General features: G+C 46.9%; 6 protein-coding genes across 9 annotated transcripts; 4 read left to right on the top strand and 2 right to left on the bottom strand.

The window, feature by feature from the left end:
• Nucleotides 1-201: 201 nt before the first annotated feature.
• On the bottom strand, nucleotides 202-890 carry LOC112877839. The gene has a single exon (XM_025942211.1). It carries the CDS (start codon nucleotides 698-700, stop codon nucleotides 380-382), a length of 321 nt encoding a protein of 106 aa, XP_025797996.1. The 5' UTR covers nucleotides 701-890; the 3' UTR covers nucleotides 202-379.
• A 2,129-nt stretch (nucleotides 891-3,019) lies between these two features.
• On the top strand, nucleotides 3,020-6,242 carry LOC112878041. 2 transcript variants are annotated; one of them, XM_025942433.1, is made up of 9 exons: nucleotides 3,020-3,422; nucleotides 4,145-4,412; nucleotides 4,635-4,687; nucleotides 4,811-4,847; nucleotides 5,023-5,088; nucleotides 5,269-5,367; nucleotides 5,447-5,600; nucleotides 5,679-5,755; nucleotides 5,850-6,242. In XM_025942433.1, exons 1-9 carry the CDS (start codon nucleotides 3,319-3,321, stop codon nucleotides 5,910-5,912), a joined length of 921 nt encoding a protein of 306 aa, XP_025798218.1. In that variant the 5' UTR covers nucleotides 3,020-3,318; the 3' UTR covers nucleotides 5,913-6,242. The 2 variants fall into 2 exon arrangements, with proteins under 2 accessions (XP_025798218.1, XP_025798219.1); XM_025942434.1 differs by having other exon boundaries at nucleotides 3,021-3,422; nucleotides 4,128-4,412.
• A 545-nt stretch (nucleotides 6,243-6,787) lies between these two features.
• Nucleotides 6,788-10,776, top strand: LOC112875250 (E3 ubiquitin-protein ligase SPL2). 3 transcript variants are annotated; one of them, XM_025939026.1, is made up of 7 exons: nucleotides 6,788-7,190; nucleotides 7,825-7,926; nucleotides 8,006-8,176; nucleotides 8,274-8,398; nucleotides 8,542-8,661; nucleotides 8,830-9,113; nucleotides 10,493-10,776. In XM_025939026.1, exons 1-6 carry the CDS (start codon nucleotides 6,873-6,875, stop codon nucleotides 9,110-9,112), a joined length of 1,119 nt encoding a protein of 372 aa, XP_025794811.1. In that variant the 5' UTR covers nucleotides 6,788-6,872; the 3' UTR covers nucleotide 9,113; nucleotides 10,493-10,776. The 3 variants fall into 3 exon arrangements, with proteins under 3 accessions (XP_025794811.1, XP_025794812.1, XP_025794810.1); XM_025939027.1 differs by lacking the exon at nucleotides 10,493-10,776 and adding an exon at nucleotides 9,347-10,354; XM_025939025.1 differs by having other exon boundaries at nucleotides 6,789-7,190; nucleotides 10,459-10,776.
• An 859-nt stretch (nucleotides 10,777-11,635) lies between these two features.
• On the top strand, nucleotides 11,636-12,576 carry LOC112875254. Its single transcript, XM_025939031.1, has one exon. It carries the CDS (start codon nucleotides 11,701-11,703, stop codon nucleotides 12,343-12,345), a length of 645 nt encoding a protein of 214 aa, XP_025794816.1. The 5' UTR covers nucleotides 11,636-11,700; the 3' UTR covers nucleotides 12,346-12,576.
• Nucleotides 12,577-12,592: 16 nt separating this feature from the next.
• On the bottom strand, nucleotides 12,593-18,516 carry LOC112875248 (copper-transporting ATPase PAA2, chloroplastic). The gene is made up of 17 exons (XM_025939023.1): nucleotides 17,672-18,516; nucleotides 17,485-17,562; nucleotides 17,137-17,234; nucleotides 17,007-17,060; nucleotides 16,656-16,742; nucleotides 16,297-16,461; nucleotides 16,101-16,211; nucleotides 15,713-15,781; nucleotides 15,521-15,630; nucleotides 15,320-15,425; nucleotides 15,000-15,066; nucleotides 14,721-14,800; nucleotides 14,165-14,619; nucleotides 13,755-13,929; nucleotides 13,385-13,516; nucleotides 13,154-13,304; nucleotides 12,593-13,056 (listed from the first exon to the last, which is right to left on the bottom strand). Exons 1-17 carry the CDS (start codon nucleotides 18,336-18,338, stop codon nucleotides 12,908-12,910), a joined length of 2,754 nt encoding a protein of 917 aa, XP_025794808.1. The 5' UTR covers nucleotides 18,339-18,516; the 3' UTR covers nucleotides 12,593-12,907.
• A 2,064-nt stretch (nucleotides 18,517-20,580) lies between these two features.
• LOC112875253 (ylmG homolog protein 2, chloroplastic) lies at nucleotides 20,581-22,246 on the top strand. The gene is made up of 3 exons (XM_025939030.1): nucleotides 20,581-20,869; nucleotides 20,968-21,173; nucleotides 21,658-22,246. Exons 1-3 carry the CDS (start codon nucleotides 20,639-20,641, stop codon nucleotides 21,944-21,946), a joined length of 726 nt encoding a protein of 241 aa, XP_025794815.1. The 5' UTR covers nucleotides 20,581-20,638; the 3' UTR covers nucleotides 21,947-22,246.
• Nucleotides 22,247-22,862: the final 616 nt, after the last annotated feature.

The following is a 22,862-nucleotide window of genomic DNA, read 5'->3' as shown; positions in this document are numbered from 1 at the left end:
TGTAAGCAACATCTACACAGCATTCTTGGACACATCCAGTATTTCGTAGTAGTGCTCCCTCTGTACCTGCACGTGTGCGAGTGGAACACCGGTTCTGATTGATCAAACCGTAGGGATCGAGAGCGCGGCAGCAGAATTAGGTAACTTTGCGGATGGGAGAGGTCAATCATGCAGGTTACGGATTACCAGCAAGCTCAGGAATTCCAGTACGCCAAAGCACTTTTTCTTAAGAGAAGACCGTATCAGAAGCAAATTTACATGCGTAGAGCCTGAACAAGCGCACCGGCAGGTCGGTAACACAGTCTGACCTGACGCATCCTCCGGAAGAAGAACCCGAGCCGAGCGAGACCACCATGTCGGCGATCGAGGTAGCTGCATGCTATACATACAAGGATGCCTTACACTTGAGCACGAAGCCGAGCAGCAGCAGCATGGCCATGAGCCCGCCGGAGGACCCCCAGACGCGGTGGATCCAGTAGGGGTCGAACCTCACCACGCGCCTGTCCATGAAGCACGTCACGTTGATGGCCAGGATCAGCACCACCAGCAGCGCCGGCAGCCACAGCGCCGACCCGCCGCCGTCCTCCTCCTCGTCCTCGCTCTCCGCCGCGGGCCTCCGGTCGATGTACAGCGGCGACAGGACGGCCAGGACCGCCACCACGACGCACACCAGCTTCTCCGTGGAGGTCGACCTGCCCATGGCGAGCACTGACCAGCAGCACGCCGTGAAGCCTGCCTCTATGCTCTCTCTCTCAAAGTCTGAAGGCTATGGCGCCTTGGTTTCTTCAGAATATATCTCTGTGCTAGCTGTTTGGCGGCTAAACCGTATCAATCTTGAGACCCAAGGAGAGGAACCTTTCGATGCTATCTATCGCCAGAACGAACTTTTGACTACCCATCGATTCCCATCATGCAAAGGAACATGTTCAGATTGTCCTCCATTATTATCCGCGGATTGGTGGTGGGCGTTGGACTGTGACGTAAAGGAGAGATTCTTCAGAGCTAGTGACCACTGAATCAGATGCCTAGCGGCAAGCAGCTCAACAGCTGACTCTCTCCTCAATGCAGTGTGACGACGGGCCTTGGAGGGATCGAATCGGACGGTTCTGATCATCTTTCTGGAAAGGAAGAAGAGTAAAGTTAGCGCCATGATCGTGTGATCACCATATGAAAAGCTTTATGGTTCTGGAAGCTGCAAAGTTGTGGCCGTTCGAAGTCATAGGTTCCGCAAGATTAGTAGTCCAGAGGGTTTACGAATCCGTACGGCGCCATGAGGCTGCTTACGCGTGTTGGCAGCCTGGCATTAGGGGGAAGCACTGGTAGGGAAGAACAAAGACATATCCGGATTTTGTTGCAGTGGTAGAAGTAGGAGCATCGCTTTTATCTGCTCATTTGCTGTTCGGGGAGTAAACAAGAGTCAAGCTTAAGATTGGTATCCACTGGTATAGTAACCGTCATTGGTTTTTGACATTTATCGCTGTCGGATTGGGTCCGGAACTAACGTAGCCATTAGTTCCGAGTCCAATGGTCAAGGGTTGGAGGAATTTAGTTCGGATTGGGCTCCAACTAAACTTTTAGTCCTAGTTGGTGACCGTTTAGTCCCAGTTAGAAGGTTTCAATCGGGATTAAAGGATCGGTTGGTATTACCAACTGAAATTAAAGGGTCATCATTGGTTACTTTACAAGAAAAATCCCAACTAAAATTATATGTGTGGTGTAGGTGGAGTGATAAGAAAGCTATGCGCAAAGCAAGAGGTCTGAGGTTCGAATTCTGTGGTCTGCAAAGTTTATGTTGACTTGCGACAAGTAACTTTTAACCTGCATACCTCAATTATTGGATTCGGGACTAAAGCAGCCCTGTCCCGTGAAGAAACCAGGATTAAAAAGAGTCGTGGATCGTGACTAAAGGTCTATAATTAGTGATCCAATTCTAGTTGGTTTCTTTTGAAATAGGAAGTAGTAAAGTGTGGGATGCACATAAGGAGTTACTCAAAAGAAAGTGGATGTGTATCGAGGGTCCCACAAACTTAGCATTTCGTAGAAAGTACATCAGTAAGGTCCGTTTGGTTCCGAAAGGCTAAAGTTTAGTCCTGTCACATCAGAAAATTTTGCTATTTAGGAGTATTAAATAAAATCTATTTATAGAACCTTTTGCACAGATGAGTGCTCATTCGCGAGGCGAATTTAATGAGCTAACAAATGTATGATTTGCTACAGTGATGCTACAACAACCATCCGCTAATTATGGATTAATATACCTCGTTAGATTCGTCTCGCGAATTAGTCTAGAATTCTGCAATTAGTTTTTATAATTAAACTTTATTTAATACTGGTAAATGGTAAGATTCTTTTTGATATGACAGAGCTAAAATTTAGTTATGTAGAATCAAACATCCCCTGGAAGCATCAGGTAGACGCAAGCTGAGAGGTGAGGTTACGTGAAGTCCGGAAGTATTTGTGTGCTAGAGAGATTTTGATACTGAACTACGTGAGGTCGTCCTGGGGTGAGCTGATTCCCAACGTCACACCGACAGCTCCAGTGGCAACAAGAAAATCCACATTTGTTCTTGTTTGAATATACTAGCGTTTTTTATTTCAAAAAACATTTGCTGATGTCTATTTTGCCGAATTTGACGGTGGATTCTGGCAAGCGGCATTTAGTTTGGTAACGAACATTGGCGTGATATGCTTTAGCTATCTAGAACTTCGATCATCTCCTTGGCAATGTTTGTACAAACCATGCTGGTCGAATTGCTGACTAAAAATTGCCAGTATGAAACTCTGGTAAGTTTTGGCAATCAACTTTGTAAGTTGAAAACTTTTCTGGCGCGGATGCACTGCAACACGTGAACAATCATCATATGGAGAAATTTATCCATAGCCGATAACATGGTCCACCGTCCATCCTGTAGCCCGCCCAATCATGTAGCCAGCCTACAGCCTAGACGTATGGAAGGCGGCGGGACCATCGTGACTGGACTTGCATTGCCGCGTGCGGGACCTCCCTGTATGGAAGTGGCCATCCGCCACCGGCGAAACACGACCAGCAAACCACATCGCTTCAGGCCCACAGAACAGCCGAGGCGGATAGACGAAAAAGAAAAGAAAAATCATACTAGTGGGGCCGGGACGCAAGGCGGGTAGACCACGCCGCACGCCTGCTTGAGCCTCGCCGCGCTCCGGCATTTCTCCCCTCCCTCCCGCCGCTCCACCCGCCCCTGCCGCCGCCGACCCACCCGCCTCCTGCCTCTCGTCTCGTGGACTCCGCGCCTGCTGCTGCCTCCACACGTCTTCCGCGCGGGGGCTGCTGCCGCGACCATGGCCACCGGCGCCGTCACGCCGCCGCCGCCGCCGCTGGCCGCCGCGCGGCGCGGCATCCGTGGCCGGGTGGCCCTCCACCGGCGACTCGCCGCCTCTCCTATGTGAGCACTTCCTTCCGTTATTGTTTTGGCTCGTTTAATTCGGTCTCTGGTTCCGGTTGCTAGAGGAATTTCGTGGTTCTAGTTGCTGCTGATTGCGGCGGAGGGAAGGGGAGAATCCTGTCGGTCGAGGAAGTAGGGAATCAGGAGAACTTCATGGCGCTATTGAGTATTGAATAGATAGGTTGCATCCTGCAGACTAGATTCCGTGACTAGAACGACCAACTAATAAGTCCAATGCAGGATCACACTGTTATTACTATCCTTCCTTTTCGGGAAATCTGGCTGGTACTCGTTTATTGTGCTGATTCTGATGACACGTGTTCCTTTAACCAGAGGCGAAAACCTAAATATGCTGTGGTACTCTTTTTTTTTGCAAAAAAAGGAAAAAAGAAAATGCGATAAAGATGTACACTGTGGTTCTAAATATAGAAAATGAAGAGAAAAAGATGCAGCATAGCTTTTATAAGGTCTTGTATGTATAGAATATACTGATGGTCTTATGTGTTTTTGGTGATACTTATGACTAATTGCTATGGTGAAGTTAGAATGGGATACTCAACATTAGGACCTATAATTGAACTTATTAGGTTCCATTGAAGCCAAGTTTTCAGCGAATATGTCCTTGCTTTTCAGTTATGGAGCTAGCGCTGAGCATAACTTCATGCTTAGATCTTATGCCTGTTGTTCCTTTATTTTCATGCACAGTCATTTTTTTCTCCCAGGAAAGATGAATCTGTGATTTCCACAAATGGTGGAAATGAGGAAATGGTCACTGATAGCCTCAATGTTGCCAGAGGGTTGTCTCACCCAGGGCTTTCATCAAGTTTATCCAACAAGGCATCATTGGTCCCAACCCCTTTGCTTCCCACCGAGCCATCTGATCTCTGGTTCAATCGTCTTCGACCCTCAATTGATGAAAGTGATTGCAAATACAAAAGATTATTTGGCTGCTATGTTGCTCGTGAGGCTGTAATTGATGAGGAATACTGGGTATTACTCTTTCTGGAACATATTAGACATTGGTTCTGGTAGCAGACATAGCTTCCACATGTACTTGTATTGGGCTGATTGCTAACTGTTGATTACTAATGATAGTGACTGTTAGCTTTTTGTGGCTTGCATAAGGCCACCTTTTATTCAGTGGCATAGAATTATAATTTACTCTACCACTATGCCTTACAAGTTACATCCCTCCATACTAATGATTGATAGATTGCTGCATGGTTGCGAGCAGAAGATCACTATGAAGATCAGTCAGGCAACCGGTAACTCTTCTACTTTTAAGACAAAAATGTTGCATTCTCTTCCTTATTGTTTGTAGTACTGCATATGTTTACTGTTAGCATGGTCCTTGCAGCTACTTTATCATTATTTTTGTTTTCCTGCAGCTATGTCGAAAGCTTTAAAAGAAAGTTTGCATCACAGGTACTTGTGTAAACAACTTAGCCATCATTTACATGCTTAAACAGAAATTGTACACCTTCTTTCTAAAAAGTGAATATTAGGAAATTATAATGACATCTTATAAATTGTTCTAATTAATTTGTCACATTCTGATCATTCAATAGTTTCTTGTTCACATGCCGTCATCTCATTGCAGGAATTTCATGCATTAAAGAAGCGATGCAGCAAACAGCATGGAGAAAAGTATATATGTTTTGTCGCGGTATGAGATAAAAAGCTCTGTTTGATTTGTTCATCAAATTGACTCTCTTACAATTGGCTAATGATTCATGAATGCTTCGTTTTGCAATTGTTTCAATTTACATTCCATTAAAGCCGTTTTACTGATATTTTCGTCACTTTTTACAGCTGAAATCTTGGTGTCCTATGGTTAATATTGCAGGTAAAGAATGATGACCTCAGGCGAACTGTCCTGAATAGCGTTGTTGGTACCTTAGATGTATGTGTAAGGCATCCTCTACATGGGGAGAAATTTCCTGAGGTAGGGTATAATAGCATCTTTTCTATGTTTTTTTTTCTGCTGCTCTGCTTTGGAAGTTACATCTAGAAGTTATTCACAGGAGCCTGGAAGGTCGTCTCTTCACTGTAGAATCTATCAGCCGGATCAGCCAAAATTTGGGTATTTAACTAATGTATGCGTTGCTAAATATGCAAGGCGTCAAGGGATCGCGAGTAACATGTTGTTATTGGCCATTGATGCTGCAAGAATCAATGGTAAAACAATGAGCCGTTCTGGAATAGCATGTCTCAGATGATAATGCATGATCCACTGATATCTCAACCTTATCGCAGGTGCTGAAAATATTTACATTCATGTGCATAAACATAACTTACCAGCGTGGAGGCTCTATAATCAGATAGGATTCAAGGTATATGCCTTGTTTGTTGTTTCTTGAATCCTGTTTTTTTTTTCTAAAGTTACAGAAGTCTAAATTGAATAACACCTATGGTGTTTACTTATAGATGGTTGACCAGGATGGTGCCCGTCGTTCATCAGATCTGTGCTTACTCTCCTTCGGTTCATAGAGCTAGCTGACTAGGATAGGAATAGAAGGGACATGCTCCCTCGTTCCATCTCCCTGTGCAGAGAAATGTCACCAGTCCTCAGCGATTTGGAAAAGCAAGAGGGTGTGTGCCAAGGAATACCTTTACAATCTTGTACATGAAAGTTGTTTTCATAAGTTTGTGAGTTTTGAGGTTGTCACTAGATCGGTGACAGTTCTGATGCCCCGGAATGTTGTGGTATCTGAATGCTTCAAAAGCTTGTGTCATTGTATAGTTTGTGAAGCCTGCAAGTGTTTGTTATTTGTTGCCGCGATTCTGCAATGAAAATACCTATGCTCTTGTTGCTGATGATACAACTGTCAAGTAATTGAGTACCAAATGGACATCAGTGACTTGCACCGCTGAGGATGTGAGATGTGATGTTTGCTACTTTGCTGGAGCCTGGAGATGTGCGGAGTTCTAGGGTGCGTTTGGCCGGGCTCTCGGTGGCTTCGGCTCCTCCTGACAGCACCACTGTGCCGTTAGAGAAGCCGGAGCCAGAGTTCCAGGGCGGAGGCTCCTCTGCCGGAGGTGAGGGGGTTGGGGGGGAAGCTCCGTGCTACAGTGTTGCTATAGTATTGTGGTAGATGGAGCTGCGCTAAATGGGCTTCTAATATAGTGGTAGAATACCACACAACAATCAGGCGACCAGGTGGCTGAAATTAATTAGCCCTATACAACGGTCTACTTATACCTTTATTTTTCTGAAAAATCACAAATTGGAAACGAATATCGTACTCCTGAAGAAGAACGACTTGCTCCAAGCGATATTACTCTATTATGCGTGTTTTTTTTTACTATACACGGCTGAGCAGCACGAGAGTTATCTCCAGCTCGGACTCGGACCCGGAACCGGACCGACCCAACCAGACCCGCCCCACGTGAACGAGACGAGAAGGCGTGTCGCCGGCGGAAGGCGACCCGACCCAACACAACCCAGCCATGTCGGCGCGTGACCGCGAGACGGCCGAGGCGCTGGTGCGCCTCGCCGCCTCGCTGGACGGGGCGGTGCTCGGCCTCGGCACGGCGGCCGTCGCAGTCGCGTCGTGGGTCAAGTACCTCGCCGTCTCGGGGCAGGTGCGCCTCGTCGCCTCCGCGGCGGCGTCCTCCATCGCCGACCTCCGCTCCCTCCTCCCTGGCAGCGGCGGCGAGCCGCGGCTCGCGGCGGTGCGGGGCTACGTGCGCCCCAAACCGGGGGGCATGATCCTCCGCCCCCCGTTCTCCGGGGAGCACGGCGTCATCACCAAGCACACCCAGATGGTGAGTCGCGCCGTTGCATCCATCGATCAGAGTTTATGCTAGCCTCAGGCAGTAAGTATGCTTATGCACTAATTTCGTTTGAGTCTTAGGAAGCCTTCAAGGATTGGGTGCTTATTGATGGCTTCGTGGATAATAAGCCGGTGTATGGGGCATTTTGGCCATTGGAGCAGTCGGGATACTCTATTTACTGTAAATTCTGCTGCGTGAATTAGGTAGAGGTCTCGAATTGCTGAACAAATCCTAAATACAGAGACCCTCTGTTCGCGACGCTATTAGCTTTGGTTACTATTAGCTGTAGTTTCCAGGAGTTAGAAGCTAAGTAGTTGGGACTTATGAGTTTTACAATTACCATCTGCGGGAATGGGTACTTTGCCTAGTATTTGCTAATTTTATAGTTCCCAAATTGGCATGTATGTCCTAGTTTCTGTGATTTAAGAATCATTAAGAAAGCTTTAAGAACACCAAATCTTTATATGTGTTGAAGTATCTGAGGTTTAAAGTTTGTTTGTTAAAAAAAAACATTGAGAAGAATACTTAGTTTTTTTTCCTTTGTTATTTTAAACACACAGATTTGCCTCTTATTATTCTTCTATTTGGTGTCTAATTGGTATTATGTGATCTTGTACTTATGTAGTGCTTGTTCACGGAATGGAGAGGAATCTTTGGATGGACCTTTGATCTGCATGCTCTTCTTTTCAGATCATGGAAGGAGCAGATTGTAACATCTTTTAGAACGGTATTCCATCTACACTCATGTACTGTTATTAGTAGGGATACTTTTACCTCAATTTTGACAATGCTTCTATTTTCGCAAGGTTCCGTTTGTTCTTGCTAGTTCTGAGATTGGAAACCCTATTGGGATAGTTCATATCAATGTAGAGAAGGCGGATCAACCATTACCTCTTACAACTGTGTTTCATAAACTTATCCCAATTGAGACGACTCCTTACACATTGTTTCAAACTATAATTGGCAATGGCTATCCCGTAAGTTCTCTCGATGCTACAATGACAACAGATATTGGTTATGCAATACTCAGGCCTGGAATATATCTCATAAGCTGTCTCATTGTTTGTTCTATAGATTGCATTATTGGATGAAGAAAAAATACTACCTATCGGAAAGGAGCTTACAGCAATAGGACTATGTCGAGCAAAGGATGAAGGAAGTGTTGAGATCAGCTCGTGCCCAGATCTCCCCTTTTTCTTGTAAGATGTTATGTGACCATATGTTTTCGTATTCTTTCTTTCTTGATGATGCCAAGCACCATGTGGATATTTAAGACGGACATGCACAATATGGCATTCCCATGGTGCAGTTCCAAGCTTTTTAACGCTTTGCCTTTACTCAGATCTGAGCTGACCAAGGATGAGATGCAAGCTGAGCTGGCTTCGCGTGCTAGGATACTCTTTTGGGGTAGTATTGTTTTGGGAACCTTGTCTGTTTGCCTAGTGGGCCGTGCCATTTACAGGTATCTGTCGTGAATTGTGTGAACCAATGTACTGAGATACTTCGAAAATTCTTGTGTCCATCTATCAAATTATGTCATTTTCTCTATTTAATTCTAGAGAATCCTTTTGAGTGATTTTGGTTTTTGCAGTCCTATGTGTCTGATAATTTGAAGTTTGTAACGTTGCAGGGGCTGGAAGAGAATCAAACTGCGGAGAGAGGCTAGGCAAGCACAACAGTTATTTGAGGAGGCTGAAGACGCTATTCAAGAAGGTGACTCCAGTGACGAAGAAGTAGGGGACGGGCAGCTATGTGTTGTGTGCTTAAGGAGGAGAAGGAAAGCAGCTTTTATTCCTTGTGGGCATCTCGTCTGCTGTTGCAATTGTGCATTAAGAATGGAACGTGAGGCTGAACCATTGTGCCCGATGTGTCGGCAGGACATTAGATACATGATGAGGATTTATGACTCTTGAGGTACGTGTAAGACTTCCTTTGGTATATTGAAGAGGGTGGCTTTTTCTTTTTATCTTAGTGATTTCTTCTTTACATAAATTACAACATACTATTGGGACCGATACACTGAATAAAATTGTACCTCGTATTGTTTTGTTGCATCAAGTACGGATAGATTTGATTCCGGACATGAAAACTGAACTTTACAAGGTAATGTGACATGTGGACTAAATTGTGTTTGCTTCAACTGGCAGAAAATGCTAACACCTCTTCAATCTAGGAACAGTTTGTATTAAGTAAGTAAATACCTTGCAACTGTCTTGAATAGTGTGGTTGTTGCTGTGATTGTTCAAATTTTGGTAATGGCTGCACATGCAGTGCTTGTACTGTGGATAACCCTGAGTCATTGTGTTTTGGGAAAAGTCCATTGTACTCCCCTCAACAATTCACTCTGTCCACTTAACCCCCTGAACAAAATTTAGGCTCAATTTACTTCCCCAAACTATTCGAATTGGTCCAATTTACCCCCTACTGAGATTTCTCTCTTTTATTTCTCCGCATACAAGTGGAATTTGAACTTCAAATTTTGCAATGTAATTTATAATATGATGCTCTATGCTAGAAAAATACATTATGATTTTTTCATGAATATTTTTTATGCAGAATTGTATTTTTGTGATAAATTTCGTGTTAAATGTTTCCAACTTATGAAAATACAACAACAACAACAACAACAACAACTTAGCCTTTTGTCCCAAGCAAGTTGGGGTAGGCTAGAGATGAAACCCACAGAAAGCAAGAATAAGAAACACAAAAAGGGCACAAGCTAAAGGAAGAGTTAGGGGTTAAACAAAAAGTAACAAAGGTCACGGTTCAGGTACGTTAATTGCTAATCTCCAAGCGCTCCTATCCATAGCTAATTCCTTAGTGGTTATGAAAATAACCATGAAAATTTCTTAATGTATTTTTTTAACATAGGGCATCATGTTCTCTACCCACTCATAAAATTTGAACTTAAAATTCAATTTGTATGCGGAGGAAAAAAAAAGAAAATTAGCATTAGGGGGTAGATTGTACTAACTGGAATTGTTGGGGGAGTAAATTAAGCCTAAATTTTCCTTAGGGGGTTAAGCAGACAAAGTGAACTGTTGAAGGGAGTAAAATGGACTTTTTCCTTGTGTTTTTAATCTCTTCATGGATGGAATACATATTCCTATCCAGTTTGGCTGATTTACATTCCTATCCAGTTTGGCTGATTTACATTCCTATCCAATTTGGCTGATTTACAAAAAAAAACTAAGTATCATATGCAACAAATATTGGAGTTAGGCGTTAGGAGCTAATTCGTTTGTTCTAATTATTGCAGGTCCCTTTGCTGATAAAATCTCTGACACTGGCAGGTCCTTTTTACTTGCTGTGCCTGCAAACATGAGGAGCACAACTGCTTATTCTCCTGGAAATTTTCCTAGTCTAGACTACTACCTAACCGGCTGCCATGGATTTGTGAATATATAATGTCTTAACCCTCCCAAGTTATGTTCTTGGTCGCGTGGGACTCGAGCTTAGCTGAACTATCCGAGAATTGCATGTCTTTTTGTTTGCATTGCACATATGTTTGCCCATCATGTAAACATTGAGTTAGCTGTAAAGATAAGGCTATAAATTTTCTGTCGTCTGATCTTCACGTCTTTTGGTGTGAAGTGTGTGGGTTGCAAAAATTTATGCTGCTCGTTCTTGATGGATGCAATACCGTCGCAGCTCTACGGCAATGCCGAATGGTTGCGGCGGCTTGTCACCAACTGGTCCGCCGGAGCCATGCCGCGAATAACATTGCCGGAGCCTGTCTCTTGGCAAACGTCTTAGTGAACACAACTTTTAGTTTCGTAATTACTGTTTGAAATTTTCGTCTGGAGCATGAACTCCAAACCAAAAATGCCGAAGTCTGCTAAAGGATCCTTGTTTTCCGTGTAAGCTGAAGTATTTGGAACTCTGAAGTTGGGAAAAAAAACGAGCATTTAGATGTCAGACTCAGATAATGTGTCATCAGTGAGACAGCGAGCTACAGCTACAGTACAGACATTTGTGTTTCGCTGGATCTGGCTGCCGCCGCCGTGCATCCCCGGAGGCGAGCAGAATCGGCGTAGTTTAAATATTTAAACTAAAGAGAGTTGGAGGTGCCTCAGAGGATCTGCACTTCTGGAGGCAGCAGACCATCTACTCCGTATAAAAAAAAGGGAAACAGGTGGCCAGGCAAAGCTGCAGACGTCATCTACAAGCCTAGATTAGCGAACTTTCTTTTTTGAGTTGTTTGCTCCGTGGCTGCTTTAAAATTTTGAACGGCGGAAACCAAAGAGAAGCCAAAGGAAGCACGGGGAACTGCAGAGAAGAGACAGTATAAATCATCGGCTCCACTCCCGGCGCCAACTTAGCCGTTGCTCCAGTCCTTGGCTTCACCCCGCTCAACGGTCACCGCCTCCCGCTCTGTATTTAAACCTCACCACGCGCCACGCGCCACCCTGCTCTGCTCAACCCAGCAACACCTCGCCCGCTCGATCACTGTCGCAAGGAGAACAAGCACCGCACCGCGCGAGTCAGAACTCAGAAGGCAATGGCGTCGGCCACCGGCAGCTCGAGCCTGCGGAGCAGCTGCTCCCTCCCCAACCTCCTAGTCTGGCTCCTCAACCTCTCCCTCCTCGCCCTCGCCACCGCCGCGGTCGGCCCGGTCTTCCTCCTCCGCCCGCGCCCGACGCCCTTCGGCTGGGCGCTCGTCTCCGTGCACGCCGCCACGCTGCTCTCGGCGCTCGCCGCGCTCTGCGCGCAGCTCACCCACCTCTGCCTCGCCGGCCACGCCGCGCTCGCGCTCGCCGCGATGTCCGGCCACGCGCTGGCCTCCGCCGCCTTCTTCCTCCGCCGCGACCGCAGCCTCGCGCTCCTGGGGTCCGCCAGGGACCGCCGGGAGCAGCTCGTGCTGGCGTTCCTGGAGGAGGTGCTGCTGCTGGGCATGTTCCTGGCGCAGGCCGTGGCGCTGGCGGCCGCGTGCGTGGTACGCCGGCGGTGGGCGCGGGAGTACCAGGCCGCCGAGACGGAGAAGGCGGCCGTGGCGAGGAAGAGGGGGAGGAAGATGGCGCGGGTGCAGGCGGAGTCGGCGGCCGCCGCGGAGGCCGGGGTGAAGGCCGTCGACGAGAAGGTGATGCGGAGCAGCAGCGGCAAGAAGGTGCACTGGGCCAACAACGATGGATTCGAGGAGTGCTAGAAGAACAAGGCAGTTTGGACACAAGAAAGTAGAAGAATCAGTAATAATCTCCTGTGTTATGGTTCAGAGATATGATGGCCATTATAGTGTGGCCAGAGTCATCTCGAGTTGCTATTTGTTCCTTGCATTGGGGCTATTACAGTGTGTACTAGTATGAGAGTAGTTCTGTTCACTGAACTTTCTTCAATGTGTGTGACTGTGAAATAAAGCTTAGCTCGTTGCACACTGCTAGACCATGAATCATGCATTCATACGCACGCCCCAACGATCTCAGCCAGTAATCAATAATCCACTTTGTTTACAAACAGGCCCTTACAAACAACACCATTACAAATCTACAATGATATATTTGAGGGCTCTGGCAAAGGTAACCTTATTGCCCTTCCAGGTGATTAGTATGTTTACTACTCTACTTATATGAACTGTACACCAACATGCTACAACTGACAAGAATCGCGTGCTAGTTTTAGCTCGACTGGTTTCAGCCCCGTATGTCTTGAGCTGGAGCTAGAAAACCGGTATCAGCACCCTCTATCATCCAGTACCATGATGAAGCACTATCCTACTGCTGGGAAGACTGAACCGAACGATTCAAATTTAATCTTGAGCTCAAATCACCCTGTCGTTTCTCTGTGTTCTGAAACGACCCATGCAGCTGCAGAAGCAAAGAATTGCTGACGACAAAGATGGAGCTCAGGGCCATCAACCCCCCTGCACCATACACCGCCAAGAGCCCAAGATAGTGTCATTAACAAAGCTCAACGAACTAATATTAGGAAAAGTACAGTAGTCCTGGATCAACATTTACCTGAGAGAGATGGTGTCATGGCGAAATCAAATTGAGGCAGTAACACTCCAGCGGCAATGGGAATGGCTACTATGTTATATGCCACTGCCCAAGCCAAATTTTGGTGAACTTTTGCCATAGTTGCTTTCGACAGGGATAATGCATCTACAACCTGAGCAAGAGAATGTTCTTGATCACCATCAATACCACTTGAGTTCCTCTGATAAAAGAATCATGAGGGCAGAACCTTACCTGAGAAAGTCTGTTGCCTAATAGAACAACTGAAGCTGCATCAGAGGCGGCATTCTCTTTTGAGTGAGTTCGCATAGCTATTCCAACATCTGCAGCTGCCAAAGATGGCGCATCATTTATTCCATCACCAACCTGGAAAACAGCAAGTACAGTCAATACAGTTAGGAATCAATGTCAGTAAAACAGGCTAATACTTTGTACTATCTCAATATCGTCAGTGAGCAACTTCAAACTACTTCGTATTATCTCAAATGCTGAGTTTGTCAAGCTTCCATTTTTGGACTATGCTCAACACTAACACTTATTTTAGCATAATCCAAAGCAAGAGAGAGTACTAGACAGAACAATTTTATTGTGACAAATAAATTACCATTGCAACTCTGTGTCCCTGCCCTTGCAAAGTTGATATAATGCTTGCTTTGTCCTGCGGAGTTAGGGAAGACTTTATGTTTTCATTCCTGATTCCAACAGTCCTCCCAATGCTTGTCACTGCTTCTTCCCTATCCCCTGATAGTAGAAATGTTGAAATGCTTTCTTGCTGCAATCTGATGATTAACAAGAGAAGACAGGTTTAAACATGCTGCACTGATTGAACTATACAGATAAGGCAGTAATAGTTGTAAAGCTTGCATGATACTTTAAAAATAACATTAGCAATATCTAAGGATATAGCAGCATAGCATTTGATGGCACCGCTGAGGATAACCCAATTAGACAAGAGAAATACATCTGTACTGAGAAAATACAGTTAAAATGCATGTAGTTTACTCCAGAAAATACCTGTCCACAGTTACCCTTGCATCTTCTCGCAAAATATCTGATATAGCAATAGCACCTATAATTCCTTCTCCTTCACGACCAACATAAGCTATTGACTTCGATTGATTTGATGATGATGCTTCACTGGACAACATAAACTCCAGACGGTTTCTAAGGTCTCTCAGTTCAGTTGGTGATGCTTTAGTTTCAAAACGATTGTGTACCCAATCCAAAGTACCTACTGCAACTAAACACCCATCTACTTCCGCCAAACAGCCAAATCCAGGCTCTGTAAGCTGACCACTTGTGATTGGAATATCCAGCTTGAGCAGTTCAGCCTTGTTCATTATAGCATTTGCAATTGGGTGCAATGCTGTTTTCTCCACTGCAGCAGCGAGACAAAGAACCTCTGCCTCCTCATATGCCAGAGAAGCAATAGAAGTAACTACTGGTTTTCCTTCTGTAAGCGTCCCTGTCTAGAATCAGAATACAGACATAGTTTATAATAAGAAATCATAACTTTAAGAAATAATATTTTACCATGAAAAATGGAAACGATAAAGGAAGACATGTGTACCTTATCAAGCACAAGAGCATCAATTCCAGCCAAACGCTCTAAAACATCACCTCCTCTAATAAGTAATCCTCTTTTAGCACCTAGTTAAAAAAGGAAGTAATAGGAAGTTAGGAGTTAGGACTAAACAAAACTATAAAATCAGGAAAAGTTGCTGTACGGCAGTATAATGAGCGACTGAAATTTAGGGCAGTGGCCCAAGTTTGCTCAGCGTAGAGTCTAAAATTGTAGCTCATCAAAGATCAGATCAAATGGATGGAAATAGATTGTGTAGGAAGTTACCCAGGGAAGTTCCTATTAAGATAGCTGTAGGTGTAGCTAATCCAAGCGCACAAGGGCAGGAAACAACCTGCAGGGTGTAAAAGTTCATAAAATTAGCCCAAACAACACATCAAACGTGGTTTTGAGAAAGAGAGCTCGCAACAGCTTTCCAATGAGATTTAAGGTTGTGCTTGTGCAATGACCACATCATGTTAAGGGTACTCGTAAATTCGTTAGTTGATCAATTATGAAATTATTCAATGTGATAAATTTCCAAGCCCTGGACTGAAACACTGAACTTTTTTCTTCTACTGAACAAAAACCATAGCAGGAGCACTTACTAGTACATCCACAGCAAGCTTTATACTCAAAAGTAATGAATCCCCATCTGGGCCAGCAATATCATTCAGAAGGACCTCCGGAAATAAGTGTGTGCCAATGTAATACCTTAGGGAGGGAGAGGGTTAGAAAAGCAATATTTGCTAGTCACAACAAGATTTTCGTGTATCATTGAATAGAAGAAAATAAAAGTAAGAGCACACCAGAAGGAAAAGGTTGCAGCAGCCAACGTCATAACAGTATACACAAATGGTCCTGCAATGGAATCTGCGAGCCTTTGAACAGGAGCTTCACGTGCTTGGGCATCCTCAACCTGTTCAAGGATAAAGCACGCATAGTCAAACACCTTTCCCTGCTTCGTTTTACTGTCAACAGCAAAGGGTGTGTTTCCTGACCATGCGGACTATCTTAGAAATTGTTGATGATGGTCCAGTACAAGTTGCTCTGATCTTCAGCGGGCCATCCTTCAAAACAGCTCATATAATGGGTTGTTAGTTTATCCAGCTAAGAAGCCTGGAAGGCATCAGAACTTGTGAAGGTTGAAGGTAGGGCAATATCCAAGTTGAGGTGAGAGCATTGTAGTGAATTTTCTGAAGTATTTCTAGTTAAAGTATCCTTTCTACATCAATCAAGACATGGTAAAATGAGTAAAGAGCTTACCAAAACTCCAGTGATAAGCAACTTTGAATTGATTAAATAAATACGGATGAGGAAAATGCAACTTTGAAGGAAAACTGACCAAGAAAACTGACCAAACTTTCAGGAAAGAAGTTGTATGCATACCCAGTTCACAGTTCCTGCAAATACAGGAAGCCCTGTCTCCTTGGCTACAGGCAAGGACTCTCCAGTAAGCATTGATTCATCAACAAAACTTGATCCTCCGATGACATCACCCTGCAAAACGGGTGTCAGATAGTTCAATGGATTGGTCAGATAATACTAGCGAATAAAAAAATGAAACTATGGAATGGCTCCATACATCTACAGGTATAGTTTCTCCTGGTAGGACCAATATTGAGTCTCCAACACGGACATCATCAACAGGAACCTCAATTGTGATTGCATCAGAATTCAAAATAGGGTCCGAAGAAGGGTCATCACTTGAGGAAGTAACAATTAACCTCGATTGAGGTGATAACAGTGACTGCCATAGAACATCAGACGTCATTAGTTTTCAATAAATCAATTATGTTGCACGAAGGATATATATGGTGCATTCCTTTGCTATATGTCATTTTACAAAACAATCGTTTTTCTATAGGGTTTGTGGAAAATGGAATTAAAGATGGAAAAACTGCTTCTCGCTGGAACATTAGTTAGGTATAAATCAGTACTTACAATGAGCTCGTTCATATCGCTGGATGCCTTAAGCCTTGCACTTTCTTCAAGAGATCGTCCAAGAAGTACAAATCCAAGAAGCATGACCTGCATGCTACAAGAAAACTTTCTTTAACAAAATTTTGCCATCCAGAACAGAACTTGCAACTCAGACTGTTGTTCAATCAACTAGCAAATTGGTTTCATGATGTGTGAAAAGCAAATTAACTTTCTAAGTTCAGTGAATTGACACTGGTTTTCTAAAAAATATTGCAGGATCCAAGAGTAAAACAATACTGCAGCAATAATCATAACAAAACAAGAGCCGTGATAAAAACTGAAGTTCAGTTAACAAAAAAAAAATGGACTCACCGGTTCATCAAAAAAGGTTGAATTCCACTCCAACTCAGGGTTCAGCAAGGACACCTTAAGAAATGGAACGCTACATTAGTACATACCTATATGGCTGGACAGAAAAGTTGAGCACTGTAGACCCACTTACTGCACTGATAGCAAATGCAGCTGCAGAGCCGAATCCTACTAGAGAGTTCATGTTGGGGGAACCTTGCTTGAATGCTCTAAAACCATCAAACAGTATGTCTGGAGGCACATTGAAATGATGTGAGGAAGCGAGAATGGAATAACTGGAGAAGCAAGGTGCTGAACTTCAGTTTTGATTCTTAATTCTCAGAGATCGGCGCTGTTAAGATTCGTAAGGTTCTTAATTCTGAGAAATTGATTGTATATAAAAAAATAGCAAAAATAGCAGTCGTTATCACACAACTAAACAAAACAACATGTGCACGGTACACCAACGCACACTATGAGGAAATGTTGGAGCGAATAATACCTCTTCCAGGCCCAAACAAAGCCGTGGTAGCAATGCCACATTTCACATAAGTATTATGCAACAAATCCAAAAACGTTCCTGCACCATGCACAAACCGATCAGAGGGCCCTTCGCGACAAAAATAGGCTTCACTTTGCCAAGCCGCAAAATTAGATCATGCTCTTATCTCTCATAGTTTCTAACTCACCGTGGCCGACATGGATGCCAAGCGAGTGGAGGATGTGGGACGCGTGCGAGCCGCAGCAGAGCGCGACGAGCGTCCACGCGAACGCCACGCGCCCCCGGCTCCGCGCCAGGAGCTCCTCCTTCCTGGCCGCCATCTCCCTCCACTTGCGCGCGCTCTCCCCGGCCCCCGCTGCCGCCGCGCCCCCTCGGCGCGCCGTGGTCGGGAACCCGCACTCCGTGAGCCTCGCCGCGAGCTCCTCCCCCGCGCCGGGCGGCGCCGGCGCCCGCAGCCGCACCGCCGCGGACTCGGCGAGGAGGTTGACGGCCGCCGTCTCCACCCGCGCGTCCGCGGCCAGGATGGCCCGCACCCGCGCCGCGCAGCCGCCGCACATCATGCCGCTCACGTCGAGCAGCACGGCGGAGCCGGCGCCGGCTCCCTCATCCGCCGCTTGGGATCCCGCCGCGTCGACCGCGCTCGAGGCGGACGACGGGTCGGCCGTGGCGCGGGGAGGGGCCGCAGCAGGCACGCCGCGCGTGTGGAGGTGGAGAAGGTGGAGGCGGCGCTGGGAGTGGGAGGTTGGTGCCCCGCGGCGGCAGTGAATCGGGCGGAGACGCTTGAGGGGAAAAGCACTACCGCCCGAAGCCGGAGGCCGGACGCGTAGGAGGGGGTAGGATGCAGAGGTGGCCATGGAGAGGATCGTCGATCCCCGACTCCGAGGACAGGCGGAGAGAGGAGAAAGTGAGGCCGCTGCTTTAGCTTAGGGTCTGGCGCCGTGTGGGGGAAGGGAGGAGGCTGCCATGGGTGGGACGCGCCAGCTGTGGTGATGCGAGATGAAGAGGGAGGGGGAGGGGTGGTGGTGGACTGGTGGTTGCTGCGCGCCGGGATTTTAACTCGACGGAGAGGGAGGTGGGGACGATGGCGACGCGTCGCCGCGAGATGAGGAGAGGAGAGGGGGTGCGGTCCATTCCAACGACTCTGATCCAATCCGTTTGAGCTGGACGGGTCGGATGTCTTCTGGACGGCTGCATCTGAGCCAGTTGTTGGGGCAAGCAGTTTGCCGTGATAAACGTGGCGGGTGTTCGCTGCTTGGGATTGGGAGAGGTCGGATCCAAAGGGTTCGTGAAACACGACTACACTGCGGTAATGCAGTTAACGTGAGCGTCAGGGGATCTTGGCTGCGTACTGTCCGCTGCCGATTGGCATGGTCCCTATCGCTTGCATGCATTGAATTGAGGCACAGTCGCACAGAGCCAAGGAGGAAGTGGTCGTATGTTCATATCTAAATATCTAATGGATTTCACGTTTCGTTTGGCTTCTGTAACTCTACCAAAATATTTTTCAGAGATATGATCATACTAAAATGCTAGATGTTCCACCATTTGAACTAGATGGAATTATGGCAAAATAACCACAGTTGAAGAAACGACAACAGTTAACTGTAAGGTGGATAAAGAGTTTTGTGATACAATCATCCCATGAAAAAGAAACTAGAAAGGCTCGTTAGCAACACTAAGACTATCAATCAGCTCCTGATTATGTTGCTTGCATTGTGTCAAAGCAACTCCAAGAGCCTACGTATAATCCTAACCAAATTTACAGTTTTAGGAGGACTCTAAAAAATAAAAAACTTACTAAATGGTGGGGAAACCAACAGACTTTCCATATTTAAAACGGATCCACGTCGGATTGTTTTCCTGGCGATTGTTCCTTCCGACGCCATCACCGCCGGAAGTCATCTTGACGATGAAGGCCGAGGAGAGAACCGGAAAAGAAGATGGCGCGCCGCCGACCACAAGCTAAACCACGAGCTGCACCACGACGCCACGGCTGCCGGGTCGAGGATACCGCTGGACGGAGGCTGCATCGACGATGATGTGAAGGACGGTGAGTTCGAGGAGGTCAATCTGGAGGAGGCAGACGCTGCCACGAACTGGAGATCAGCGCCAAGCCGCTGACCTTGAGCAGTACCGCAAGTGCAGTGAGCGACTACCTCGCTACTGCCTCGACATCAACGATAACAACGCCGCGCGGGAAGGATTCGGACGAGCGACACCGATGAGCCGAGCCTGCTGCCCTGCGCCGCCCTGACCATCCACGAGCCCGTAGGTGAGCCACAAGGAATTGCCTTTTCCCTTCCCACGCTGCCGGCAAGACGCCGATGAGCCCTTCGAGGATGAGTCGCCGTTCCCTAGCCTTCTGTGCGCCGGCCTTCTTGTTGTGCTTCATGCAAGGATCCCGCCGGATCCATCCCACAGGCTGCCATCCCCAACAGCCGTCAAACTGGGACGCGGCGGCCTAAATATGGCGAGGCGACGGCGGCATGGCGCAGGAGGGGTAGAGGGCGAACAGAGCAAGGGCGTGACGGCGGCAGGGAGCGGGATTATGGCAGAGAATGACGGCGGCTGCACGCGGGATTGGGGTAGGGAGAGCTGGTGGCTGCGCGCGGGAGAAGAAGAATTCGCGAGGGCGGTAGAGGGCAGGGGCGTGGGAGCGCGAGGGTGGGAGAGCACGTGGGAGCGGCAAATCACGCAGCAAATCGGCAAGTGCGAGCAGGACGAGGGAGATGGCGAGGCGAAACGCCTCGGCAGACTTGGCTAGCAGATTGGGGGGACGATGACTAGCAACTTCCAAAGAAGCGAGGAAGAAGGCGATATTTTTGGAAGCCGATTTTACCGATAGCTTTCCAATTTTACCGAGTAAACTATATTTAGCTAGACTTGGGCTAAGTTGCTCTCGTCGGGCTGCTTGGGCTTGGCCCGGAAGCTGGGAATTGCTCTAGGAAGTACGGGATGCAGTTTTAATTTGATCCAAATCATATTAGAAATCAACAAGTGCTTGATTTTTATTAGCTTCTGCTAATTTCCCAATACTCCAAGGACCAATCTAAAAAATGGTACCATACCATCTGATTCTGTCTCGAAACGTTATCTGAACTCTGTAGCCTCTCGTCCGCCATCCGCCTCGTCCCGCTTGAGCGCCGCCGCACCAATGGCCTCCCCCAACGCCGACCCGCCTCAACACCACGCCTCGACGCCGCCACTCCTCCTCGCCGTACGCCACATCCCTTTCCCCGGCGTCCACCGGCCGCGCGCGCTCCCCGCCACCGACGTCCTCGCCCCTCTCGCCCGCCGCCTCGAGGAGTTCGTGTCCGCGGCCGCCGCGCACCCGCTCCTGAAGCCGCTCTTCGCTGTCCACTCCCACCTCTCTTCCTTCTCCCAGGTAGGGCAAGAACGCACCGTCTAGTTGTGCTCGATCGCAAAAACATGGTACACGAAAGCTAACACCGACACGCCGTTGTGGTTTGATGGAATGAGCAGAGCAGGAGGCGGCTGGTGGCGGCGCGGCGGGACACGCTGCTGTCCGGGGAGCACTGCTTTGCGGCGGTGCTGGGGGACTCAGTGGCCGGCATGGTGGTGTCCAATGGCATAAACAACTTCCTCAGCCTCTACAACACGGTGCTCGTCGTCAGGCTCGTGCTCACCTGGTTCCCCAACACGCCACCCGCCATCGTCGCGCCTCTCAGGTAAGCACCACTGCAACTACTCGTATGGCTGCATCGTATCGTGCATAATGCACTTGTTATCGATGTGTGGTGCGAAATTTGAAAATAACTCGGCCCCAAGATCGCTAGAAAACGATATGGTTTGGCAGGAACCCACATTTCCTACTAGCTAGCATATTTGATACTACGATGTGCGATTTCCCATCAAAAGTTTCAAAATATGGTCAGTTCTAGTTTTTCAAAAAAATATGGTCAGTGTGCAGTAATTTCTGCTCAGCAATTGCACACAGTTTCGCTTTCTCCAGTAAGTTAAGGAGACCAATGAAAACCAATACTGCAAGAGCAGAAAAGCTTTCTTCTGCCTTGCACGTTTCTTCAGATAAAAGAAGAGGTTGAGCATGACGAACAACTAGCCGGATTTGGATGCTCCAACGCGCCAAAAGTCTCGGAATATGCAGTTTTCCTGACGTGTGCACACATGACCATGATGCTAATGCAAATGCAGCACGATCTGTGACCCGTACCTGAACATCTTCCGGGGCATCATCCCGCCGCTCGGGGGAACGCTGGACCTGTCGCCCATCCTCGCCTTCCTGGTCCTCAACGCCTTCACCAGCACCGCCGCCGCGCTTCCGGCGGAGCTCCCCGACCCCGCACCAGCTCCACAGCACCACCGCCAGAGCCGCGCCTCGACATCCACCTGCTCGGCGCCCCTTGACCTGACGGCCAACCAGAGGAAATGGATGCAGAGAATGCAGTCCCGAAAGTCACAGGGAGGAGATGGTGATCACTAGGCTTTGTGTTCGTCAGTGCCTTTGTTACCGGCTGGAGAACATGGCTCGGATCGGACGCTCGCAGAACCTGCACCCCCAAGCATCAAACGCAGTTCTGCATGCCTGCTCTGTAACCATCGAATGCAAACCTCTAGCAATGCGGCATGCAGAACTATTTTGGTCGATCACGAGTACGCTCTTCAAATGTTCTTTTGTTGTAATGCGTCCTTTTTGAGGTCTGTGCTTTCTGCATGTACGTAGAGGAACCTGCTTGACTGTTAGTATTACAGTTTCGTCTTTCAGGCGCCCAATTTTCTTAAATTTCAACTATGCGAGCGCAAACTAAATTCTGATTATGTGAACGCAAACAAACACAAGTTCGAGCCGTAACTCAAGGTAATAGCGTCGGTAGCGCCTGCAATAGCGGTAGCGGACTCTACCGCTATACGAGATTGCGGACCCAACAAGATACACTATTTGCTACATTGATGGTTCAAGTGACAATGAAGATCGATCAAATGGCAATAAGAATGTTAAAAATAATGTTTTAGGCGATGATAAAGAATGATGGGATGACAATGGTGTTCTTCATGGTATGAGAATTAAATTTTAATATGTATCCATTCATCTTCTCACATCTATTTATTAATGCTTCTTTCTCATTCTTGTACCATGAAATGTAATGGCTAACTAAAAACTTTTAGATTTTGTAAGTAAATTTGATGTTAATATTCGTATATGCTCCAAATTTTGACTATTTTTTGAATCCCACTATTCGGACTTAGCACCCTCTATCCGCACTCCACTTAATCCGCTACTATGCCGCTATACGCTACTTATTAGCTTGCCGTAACTCCTGGTTCAAATTTTCAGCTACTTCTGATTATCGCATTCTGCAACTAATGAACTTGACTCTGACACGATGGGGAGGATCCAA

This window comes from Panicum hallii, chromosome 9 (genome assembly GCF_002211085.1).
Source record: "Panicum hallii strain FIL2 chromosome 9, PHallii_v3.1, whole genome shotgun sequence".
Lineage (NCBI taxonomy): Eukaryota > Viridiplantae > Streptophyta > Magnoliopsida > Poales > Poaceae > Panicum > Panicum hallii.
Note: the sequence above shows the minus strand (reverse complement) of the source record. Positions and strands in the feature narration are given on the sequence as shown.

Excerpts from the sequence above, each read along its gene's own strand:
- LOC112877839 (XM_025942211.1), bottom strand. The coding sequence starts at position 700 with ATGGGCAGGTCGACCTCCACGGAGAAGCTGGTGTGCGTCGTGGTGGCG.
- LOC112878041 (XM_025942433.1), top strand. The coding sequence starts at position 3,319 with ATGGCCACCGGCGCCGTCACGCCGCCGCCGCCGCCGCTGGCCGCCGCG. Across the intron at positions 4,848-5,022 it reads AAAGAAAGTTTGCATCACAG|GAATTTCATGCATTAAAGAA; the intron begins GTACTTGTGTAA and ends ATCTCATTGCAG. Across the intron at positions 5,089-5,268 it reads AGTATATATGTTTTGTCGCG|GTAAAGAATGATGACCTCAG; the intron begins GTATGAGATAAA and ends TTAATATTGCAG.
- LOC112875250 (XM_025939026.1), top strand. The coding sequence starts at position 6,873 with ATGTCGGCGCGTGACCGCGAGACGGCCGAGGCGCTGGTGCGCCTCGCC. Across the intron at positions 7,191-7,824 it reads TCACCAAGCACACCCAGATG|TGCTTGTTCACGGAATGGAG; the intron begins GTGAGTCGCGCC and ends GTACTTATGTAG. Across the intron at positions 8,662-8,829 it reads GTGGGCCGTGCCATTTACAG|GGGCTGGAAGAGAATCAAAC; the intron begins GTATCTGTCGTG and ends GTAACGTTGCAG.
- LOC112875254 (XM_025939031.1), top strand. The coding sequence starts at position 11,701 with ATGGCGTCGGCCACCGGCAGCTCGAGCCTGCGGAGCAGCTGCTCCCTC.
- LOC112875248 (XM_025939023.1), bottom strand. The coding sequence starts at position 18,338 with ATGGCCACCTCTGCATCCTACCCCCTCCTACGCGTCCGGCCTCCGGCT. Across the intron at positions 15,782-16,100 it reads TTGCAGGAACTGTGAACTGG|GATGGCCCGCTGAAGATCAG; the intron begins GTATGCATACAA and ends GCTGTTTTGAAG. Across the intron at positions 15,631-15,712 it reads TTTCTAAGATAGTCCGCATG|GTTGAGGATGCCCAAGCACG; the intron begins GTCAGGAAACAC and ends ATCCTTGAACAG.
- LOC112875253 (XM_025939030.1), top strand. The coding sequence starts at position 20,639 with ATGGCCTCCCCCAACGCCGACCCGCCTCAACACCACGCCTCGACGCCG. Across the intron at positions 20,870-20,967 it reads ACCTCTCTTCCTTCTCCCAG|AGCAGGAGGCGGCTGGTGGC; the intron begins GTAGGGCAAGAA and ends TGGAATGAGCAG. Across the intron at positions 21,174-21,657 it reads GCCATCGTCGCGCCTCTCAG|CACGATCTGTGACCCGTACC; the intron begins GTAAGCACCACT and ends ATGCAAATGCAG.